This window comes from Neltuma alba, unplaced genomic scaffold, assembly GCF_004799145.2.
Source record: "Neltuma alba isolate B1F8T4 unplaced genomic scaffold, ASM479914v2 tig00008349_pilon, whole genome shotgun sequence".
NCBI lineage: Eukaryota > Viridiplantae > Streptophyta > Magnoliopsida > Fabales > Fabaceae > Neltuma > Neltuma alba.
In genome coordinates, this window is record NW_021634996.1 from 1 (window position 1) to 10,015 (window position 10,015).

The window sequence follows — 10,015 nt, forward strand, 5'->3', positions numbered from 1 at the left end:
CTGCGCAATTATGCCTCTGTTATGTCTTTTTCCATCATTCTTTCTCTAGCCCTTTTTTGTATAGATACAATAATACTTTTATTAAAAAATAAGTTATATTTTTTACCTATTTATATTTTTAATTAATTTTAACTTTTTTTTATTCTATCGATAATTGAAGTATCCATAGAAAGGAATATACTACCTCTGGTTCTAATTATAAGAGCTAGTTGACTAATTTGAGCAGATTAAAGAAATAAGGTAAGTTAGTCGTTTGTAATAAATAGGTGTTATCTTTCCTAAAATATCATTATTAATCAAATGTATTGGTTAAAAATACTAGTAATAGAAAGACTATCTTGAAAAAAATAGATGAATATGAGAGACAAAATGAATTAAAATCTTATAATAAGATAAAAAATAAAAATTAATAAGATTTTATATTAAAATTCAGAGCAGTAACAGTACAATAAGTGGTAATACTAAATGCAGGTAAACAGGAAATAGAGTGAGTGAAGCTTAAATGTGCCTCCAAATATGGCCACGTGCATGTACTAAGCGGTAATGTGACATTCGTTCGTGCTCGTAGCGTAATAAACAGAACCAGATGTTTCTGCGCAAGGTGCATTCACCGCAACTTTTATGAGTGTATCATCATTTACGCTGCGTTGTAGAGTAGTATATATGTATATTATTTGGATGCATATATCACATACTTTGAACATTCCTCTTTCGTAAATGTGGATGGTCATAAGTAGAAACACAAAAGAATAAATGCTATTGAATGCGCCAAAAATCATAAATTTCAATCAATCACTTGTGTTTTATTTGTAAAATAAATGTTATTAGAGTGAATTTTATTTTAAATTTCTATTTCTATATTGGAATTTAACTGAGTTGACTTAGGTTTTATAGTTTAATGAATTCGTTCACAGGTATTTATTAAGGTTGTTAAACTCACGAGTTTAAAACAACTCGTAACAGGTATGTAAACTCGAATCATGAGCTCGAATGGTAAAGTTGTGAGAATTTACTTCTATTAATAAATAAATATTAAAAATATGTAATTAAATAGTTTAAATATAAAAATGACAAAAATTTAGTTAACAAATATTTTAAACCCAAATAATTAAAACTAAACCCGTCAACATTCATAGTTTATCATACTCATTGTAGATATTTTTATGAAATTCATATACGAAGTCACTATACATTATCAAATAATAAAATAATTATAAATTTAATAAAAATTATAATTCAGAACACTGATTTGGATTTTCAATATTTTAAAGATATTTACAGTTAAATAATTTAACTGTCTTTTACGCATGCTTTGATATAAATATTTCAATTTTTTATATTAATATTTTACGTAATTTTAACAAAAATGATTTTATCGTTGTATATTATAATTTTATGGGTTGGGAATATTATTTCATAAATTTTTCTTTAAATATTCAAGTATTTTTTACGACATACTGAAGGGCATAGGAGAAAACTTTAAAATTGTTAGAGAGAGGATAATTGAGTCATTAGTTAAGTGAGATAGGCCTATAAATAGGGTCTTAGTGCATAGATTAAGGGTGTGAGATAATGTAGTCTTCATTATAGAAGGGGGAGGTTAACTTGGGTCTCCCACCTCAAGAATCCTCATAGGTTATGGGGTTTGTTCATCATCCTTGTGTAAGGGATGATTAGTGTTAACCCAAGTGGGTTACAGTAATTGTATGAGCATATGCTCTATCATGAATAATACATTTGATTTCCATATTTCTTCTTCTTATTTCTCTCAAATCTCCAAAGTTAACAAAAATTTGATTGCTTTCAGTGAGTTTTGTTGTTAGTTTCAAACTCGCATATAAATCACCAAGTTAATACGATTTCGCCGAGTTTAAACGAGTAACAAGCCATTATTTATAGGTTTTCAATAAATGCGATTTTTAATGCGTGTTATTTGTTGAACTGAAAACGTGAAATCGACGGCTATTTATAAATCAGTCAATGCACATTATAATCATATCAGATAACAAGTTTTTACGTCATGGTGAGATTTAAAAAAAAAAAAACAAATAAATAAGTTATATGACTAGAAAATTTAAAATATGTTTTTACGTCACAAAAACTTTTATGAGTGTTTCACCAGTATTTACCCTAAATGGTTTTTAAACATCTATATCGAGAAGGGATATTTTGGTCCAAAACATGTGGCCTTAACAAAAAATCAATGACTGGGTGGATGAAATGAATTCTTAAGAGTGAAAAAGATGTTCATGTTACATGATTACTCATGTTGATTTCAAACAAGATTTATATATATTTTAAAAATAAGGAGATTTTTATCACTGGTAAATAGAGAAAATGTCAATATATTTTCCTCTATTTTTTTTATTTATAAGCGTGAATAACAATAAAATAAACACTTAAATAACGATATATGCCAGCATAAACTATAATTTGTTTCGTAAAGTTGAAAACAAACTTGTTTCATTACTTAAATTAACTGTGCATCAAAAACTTATAAACCATAATTCATTTCATTTCAGAATTTCTTGTCAACGCACGTATTAAAAATAAAAAAATTATTTGAAATTATTTCGCCTACTGCAAATTAATTTAACATCTCTATGATAACTTGCTAAATTTTATAAATTTTTGGAAAAATTAACTACTTGACCATTATTATTTTATCAAGTTTGTAACTCAATATTTATAGTTAGATTCGTCTCGATTTAGTTTAAAGTTTGTCAAGTTATCTCTGTTCATTCAAAGTGTAAGAATTTCTTATATTTTTAATAATCCCTCGATAGAGCTACAAAGTCTAAAAGATTCCTTAAATTTGATTTTTCTTTCATCGATATCAGAACCCTGTCATGGGACGGCATGATTGGTAGAATCATTTTCGTTGTTTTGACTTTAGTTTTTTTCAAAATTATTTCATTTTATTTGAAATAAATATATGAGAAAAATTTTATTTCTAATAATGTGAAAATATTTTTTTTATTATTGTGAAAGTATCTAAACTCGCCTATTCTCGCGCTGCAATCCGTTTCTAGATTTCAAGCTCAGTTTGTTGGTTTGTCTTTATCCGCAGCTCCATTACACCCGTTTTGAGTAGGAATTACATGCCTATTTGTTCTGTTATATATAAAGCTCAAAAATGCTTCCTTACAGTTTAAATCTCAGGCCCTGTGGAGCAGAACAGCACGAATCAATTTTAAGGGAGAGGTTGGGCTTCAGTTTGTTATGCTCATTACTTCAACAAGAAAGCAAATATCTCTTGAGAGAAAGATTCCGCCCGAGTTTTAACGGAATGGCAAACTCGACCCTTGTCCAATAATCCATCATCCATCAAACTCCATTGCCATCTCTGTTCCTGTTACAGTCAAGGTCGGAAATGGCAATTAAAACCAACCCCATCCACCATGTTTTTGGCCTTTTCACGTGAATTTGTGCATACCCGTGCTGTTCAATGTTCAGACTTCAGAATTCAGACCACGATATGGAACATGACCTTGCAAAGTGCGCCCGTGACTTGCCCCTCAGTGATTTGTCTTAATTATTTATTATCGGAACAAAAATTTATTTGAAATTACCTTTAAATAATGCCCGTCTTCCAATTGAGTTAGAATCTTTATTTTAATTAAAACACATCAATATACTATAAGTGATCTTTTTTATATATATATATATATATAATTCAGAATATGGTCAAATTATTTTTGATATTAATTTTTATCGGGTCAAGAGCGGTAAAATTAAAATCTTCACAACAACTACGCTTCCTATAATCCGAACTTGTATTCTCCGTCTTGAAAAGTTAAAACCATTTACCATCTCAACTATAAGTTACCACCTTAATTTTCGTTATCCATAAAATAATTACCTTTGAACTTGGGACCGACAGCCAATTGCTATCATAATTATAACTAATTAAAACTCTATCGAATCCTATAAAGCTGTTTGCGCGTGCGGGCTTGATTCATGTGCAGATCACGCACTCACGCCGGGGCCAATAATTGAGTGACCCTCTAAAATCTCGTGCATTATCTCATCGCCTGGAGTTATGGTCCCAATAATACTCATGGAGTGTGAATATTGGAGAGTGGTTTCCTCACTGACAGCATTCGTCCAAAAAAAAAGTGTCAACAAATTCCATCTCCTTTTTGTTAAATATCAATATTATTACTCCTCCGGTCCTTAATATAAGATCCATTTAACTAATTTGATTAGATTAAGGAAGTTAGGTAAATTAGTTAATTATAAGAAATATGACACGTTTTTCCTAAAATACCATAATCATCTTTCTTAATACTCCTATTTCTCTTTTACTTGATTATAGTTGAGGGAGTATCTATAGGGGTAATTTAGATAAAAGTGATAAATATGATAAATTGGTCTTATATTTAGAACCAAAACTAACTTAACAATTAGGTCCTATATTAAGGACCGGAGGAGTATCATTTTTTTGTGGCCAACAATCAATGTCGTTGTTATTATTAGTCGCCATCAATCAGCATAAAATATGAGAAAATTGTGATGAGCCTTGGTACTCTCCCCCAATGAACAAGATTATTCAATTGAATTTTAGCGTGCAATACAAAAGGCATAATAATGATACCTTCCACCGGCTTCGGTCAGAGAATATTTCGGAGATTTCCTACGCCATCATGTGAACCTTACTTATTAGAGAATACTATTATACTATTCATAATTTTATTCATCTGGGAATAGGAACTAGGGATCTCTGTCATTGTCATATAAGGTTGGCATGTCTCATAGACCCATTCGCTGGTGAAATTTAGAGCAATTATAGCATTATTACTACTCCATTAATTTCTGGGCTTGATCTTCACATTCAAGGGGTAGCGCTTGTGTGTGGTGAGGCCCAGCGTATCCACGTTGTCTTCCTCCCCTTCACTGAGCTCCCACTCAAACTCCTGAACAAATCTGCCAACTGCAACGCAAGCTATTGAAGTAGCCTGAAGGCTCCCTGCACACACCCTCTTTCCTGCTCCAAACGCCATCGTCTTGTACAGATCCGCATTGTCATAGCTCTCATCCAGAAACCTCTCCGGCTTCCACTCGGAAGGATCCTCCCACTTGTTCTTATCCATGTTACATCCATATATATTTATTGCTATCTGTGTTCAACACGTACCATATTGTCAATGCTAGTCATCTCATCACTCCACACAAACCTTAGAAAAGTAATTAAGTTCCAAAGATTAATTCACCTCGCTTCCTGCCGGAATGTGATATCCTCCCACCTGGGTGTCTTCATGGACATATCTCAAAGGCACAATTGGAACAGGGCTGTGCTTTCTTAAGGTTTCATGGAAAATAGCCCCTAAATATGGGAGCTTTGATAAATGGTCTTCAGTGAGGTTGTTAGGTCCACAAACATTTTGGAGTTCCTCAGACAGTCGCTCCTGCAATCCAGATACAGTAAACATTCCCACGGGCTGGTATATTCTCTGATGATGAAACAAAACAATCAACAAATGGAGGAACCAACAAACCTGTCGGCTTTTGTCCTTAGCAAGTTCATAAATGGCCCATTCTGAAGTCACCAGTGTGGTATCTGATGTCTCAATAATGGGCTCCCAAAGCAGCATAAGAATTTGTTCTTCAGTAAGTTCTTTTGTTTCCGGTGATGACAAGAGATAGTCAATGTAACAGTTTACTTCCTAATACATTCAGTGAGAGAGGAGTCAGGACACCCACCATTATATTTTTTTTGCACAAAGTTGTAGTGATACTTTAAAGTAAACCCACCTTTCCAGATGCAATTCGCTTCTTCTGCTTGTCGATCAATGCCCTCATAACAGCTTTTCTGCGGAAATCGATTCCACGAATTTTTTCCTCATAGCTTTTGTTTGGAATCCATTTTAGATAAGGGAAGAAATCACGCCAATCCACCTCAATTGCACCCTCCATCAAGTCAAGCACTAGAATCCTGTATATCTCTTCTTTTGTTAAGGTCTTACCGAGCTGCTCCACATAAATTGAGTTTACAACCTCGCCCAACACCTGTAAATTTCATCGTGTTCAGTTTACTAACGGTCACTCTGTACTCAAAAAATATTAATACAGAACGAAAACTTACTAGCTTCAGAGCAAGTCCAAAAAGTTCAGGCGCAAATATATTCCTAAAATTCACAGCTTCATTAGGGGAGGTCTTCACATGTTCTTTCAACTGCTTTGACATGTTGTCCATCATGGCTTCTTTGTGGCAGCGGTGTTGTTTCTGAAAATTGGGGGAAAACAAAAACATCAACAAATAGATCTCATGACTTCTTTAGCAAACACGGAAAAAAGAACTATGCGTGCTCAAATACTTAAGGCAACAAGAAAGTTACTGTAACAAACTTGTGCATTCGCCCCCAATAAGTTCGCAAGGATATGTTTTTTGGTCATTCTGTGAAAATCATTGTAGTCACTCATAGCAACGATGCATTTATTGGAGGTCAGAACCGTTAGCGCATTTGACAGCTTCCTTGATGAGATGGAGGAATATCTGGTCACCATCGCCTGAAACAACCATAAAAAGCAGACGTAGATAATGAATAGCGTGATTCCTCTGCATGTACGGGGTTCCAAGACTGATATGGTTTATTCAAGCCTAACAGATTGAACAGATAATATATGTTACAAAGGGCAAAAAACCTCCTTGGCCACGTCGGCGGTGTTGAGAACAACAACAGTGGAGGCACCGGTTCGGATGGAATAAATGGGGCCATATTGCTCAGCCCACTGGGTGAACGTCTTGTAAGGTTTCTTCTCCTTCAGTTGCAGCAGATTCCCGATCAGGGGTAGTCGCCCTCCAACCTCTGAGACGATTGTTTCACCCAATTCCGCCGTTCATCAATTTCATGCAATGGGATCATTTGGGGACGAAAAGCCAAAAGAACTTCAATCCGCAAAATAATTAACCGCAGATGGTAATACCTGGCACTGGAGGAAGCTTGCAGTGCTTGCTCTTGAAGAAGCTGTTGGATTTTCCAAGGAAGAATATAAACAGCAGCACAGAAAAACCACCCAGCGCAACAGCGGAGGCCAAGGTCTCTCTGGTAAGAAGTTCAAGGATGTCTCTCACGGAAGCCATCGCTTTATCAGACAGTTATTCGCTTACGCTCAATGAACCAGCAGCAGGGGACCTGCATTTAAGGCATATTAACCCGCCCCCCCATAAAAGAGGTCGCTAACTTTTTTAATGTTAATTTAAAGAAAATTATTAATTAATGTTACTTTCTGTATTTAATACTCTTTCAGTTTTAAATATAAAACTTTTTTTCAGTGTAAATTACACGGTAAAAGATTTTATATTTAGGACCGGAAGAATATAAGAACTTGTTTAATTTTTATTTTGGTCTTAAATATAAAATATCAATCCATTTTATTTCTTATATTTATTTTTTTTCAAAGTAGTTTTTGTAATAATAATAGTTCTAAAGAATACACTTGATTGACAAGGATATTTTAAAAAAGACAACACCTATTTATTACAAGTAACTAACTTAACTAGTTTTCTTAATTTACTTAAATTAATTAATTTACTCTTATACTACCTCCGATCCTTAATATAAGATCCTGTTTAACTTTTATTTTGATCCTAAATATAAAATCCTAATCCACTTTGTCTCTCATATTTATATTTTTTTTAAAGTAACCCTTCTAATAATGATAATTCTAGTCAATGTATTTGATTAGTAAAGATATTTTAGAAAAGACAACACCTATTTAGGACAAATAACTAATTCAACTTACTTCCTTAATCTCTTTAAATTAATCAACTAACTCTTCTAATTAGGATGAGAGGTAGCATTACGTATCGATACGGTATTTTAGCAAGAAAGCAAATATTAATTAAATGTGCGGGGGACGGGAAAGATTCCTTGCTGCTATGGTGAGTGGGAAGCGCTCCGGAGAGAGATTCCACTGTTGGCTTGACCTGGTAGCACTATAGCACGGACGGCCATGGCAACGGACAAAAAATCAAAGATTAGATTATGAAAGGTTGTTGTCTGCATATCAGTTTTGGTCACTCAATCCTCATCAGACTCCTCGATGTTGATGTTCTTTATCTTGCTGCCACTACAATTTTACCCCTTTTAATTTACTCTTTGCTTATTTTGAAATTCTGAAATTGGAATCACTTGAAGGGTGTTTGGATGAAACCAAACCATGGTTTGGAGAATAGTTTTTAGAGAAAATAGATTTTATGAAGAATAGATTTTGTGAAAAAGTGATTCTGATAAATGAGAGTGTTTAGATAGTTGTTATCAAGAGAACTTTTTATATGTACAAATTTTACTAAAAAAAACATAAGTTAATATGATAATTACATAAAAGATAGATTTTATAATATATTTTAATTTGAAAAAATAAAATTGTTAATAATATATTTTTTTACCAACATAATTAATAATATATAAAATAATATAATTAATATGTATATATATTTATAAAGTATAAGATTAAATATGTTTATAAAAAAATAATTGAGAAATGTTAAAATTATATTATCATTGAGATCTACTCTACAGGCATAATCATACTCTCCCATTTGAACCAGAAGTAGAATGAATTCACTTCTTCTGAAATCATGATTTTGAGCTCCAAACCATGGTTTTGATCCAAAACCATGGTTTTTATTTTTTTCTGGGTGTTTGACAAGTTTGAGACCCAAACCATGGTTTGGGTTCCAAAACCATAGTTTTCTATGTTATCCAAACAGCTCTTGACGTAGAACCTGTCCCAAAAATCCAATTTAATTCATGATACATCAAGTTCCAATGCAATCCAAACTCCCCCTGTCGTCTTCTTTTTGGAATGCAAATTCGGGCCCGGTAATTAAAAGAGATTACACCCAAGAAACAGCATTCGGTAGGATCATCTGTTTTCTTCCCAGTCGTCTCTTTTTGCGCAGTTCCTCACAAAGAGTTTGATGATTTTCTTCTGCTTCATCTCCGTCACCGATTCCTTCCCGCAACATCTTAATCATCCACCTCCGGCCTGACGTCACACCCATAACGGCCGTTGCAACCAATTCCTTTCGCTCTCTATACAGTGGAACAAGTCAAATACTAGCATGCACAAAAATATATTGTTTATTGTTTCCACAAAAATATATTTAAATTACCTATGATGTTGCTCTTCCGTTTAAATATTGGAAGATCCATTTCACTAGCGTTATCGACGTCATTATTTTGATCGAAAAGAAAAATTGGTTGCAATATTCCCATTTTTATTTGAGTTTCTCATTTGAGCCTCTGATTGGAATTATTTTAATACGAACGAATGATATTCTGATTGCGTGCATTATGTGTCTACTGCGTATTGAGAACTAGTCCAACTAAGTTTAGTCCTGCTAGGTTGCTATCCGGAATTGAAAATAAAGTATAGTAGTATTATTTAATACTTATAAATAATTTCACTTTTTAATTACTGGTAAATTAATGTAATTTTAGATTTTAAATCAATAATGAATAAAATTTAAAAACAGTTAAAAGGTCCCTATTTAGAATTTTTATTGGTTAGTAGGATTTGATATGAATTTATAAATTACTAGCATTCCAGGTCATTTTAACCAATGAAATTTTTAAACAGGGACCTTTCAATAATTTTCACAAGAGTTTTATGTATTTTTTAAATCTAAATTAATACATTAATAAATATTTTTATAAAGCGAAAAAAAAAAAGCATCCATGACAGATAATATAAAATGGTGAAAATAATTGTAATCATATTTTGCTTGATTTATCTTTTTCCAGATTACACAATCACGCAGTGGCCAATAATTAAGAGATCATCTAAAATCTACCGGATCATCTCTTATCACCTTGAAATATGATCACTGACCGTACAAGGCCAACGATGGAGAGGCGGCAGTGGAGCATCACTTCTTACCGACCGCATTTGTCACCAAAGTCCATCGCCTTCTTGTTTCCTGTTAAAATTATTGTGGGCTAAGACTAAAACATGATAACTGCAGTGAACCCTGGTATTCACAACTAACAAATAACAATTGTCCCCA

At 33.0% G+C, this 10,015-nt stretch overlaps 1 protein-coding gene across 1 annotated transcript; it reads right to left on the reverse strand.

Annotated features, from left to right (window-relative positions):
• Positions 1-4,516: 4,516 nt before the first annotated feature.
• LOC114753980 (ent-kaurene oxidase, chloroplastic) lies at positions 4,517-7,099 on the reverse strand. Its single transcript, XM_028942695.1, has 8 exons — positions 6,928-7,099; positions 6,646-6,809; positions 6,349-6,510; positions 6,086-6,226; positions 5,755-6,009; positions 5,499-5,666; positions 5,214-5,408; positions 4,517-5,120 (listed from the first exon to the last, which is right to left on the reverse strand). The coding sequence occupies exons 1-8, from the start codon at positions 7,082-7,084 to the stop codon at positions 4,809-4,811; spliced, it is 1,554 nt and encodes a 517-aa protein (XP_028798528.1). The 5' UTR covers positions 7,085-7,099; the 3' UTR covers positions 4,517-4,808.
• Between the last annotated feature and the right edge of the window lie 2,916 nt (positions 7,100-10,015).

Bases quoted from the DNA above. Each gene is read 5' to 3' on its own strand.
- LOC114753980 (XM_028942695.1), bottom strand. From the start codon at position 7,084: ATGGCTTCCGTGAGAGACATCCTTGAACTTCTTACCAGAGAGACCTTG. The intron at 6,810-6,927 runs GTATTACCATCT...CAATCGTCTCAG, and splicing joins CAAGCTTCCTCCAGTGCCAG to AGGTTGGAGGGCGACTACCC. The intron at 5,121-5,213 runs GTGAATTAATCT...TGTTGAACACAG, and splicing joins ACATTCCGGCAGGAAGCGAG to ATAGCAATAAATATATATGG.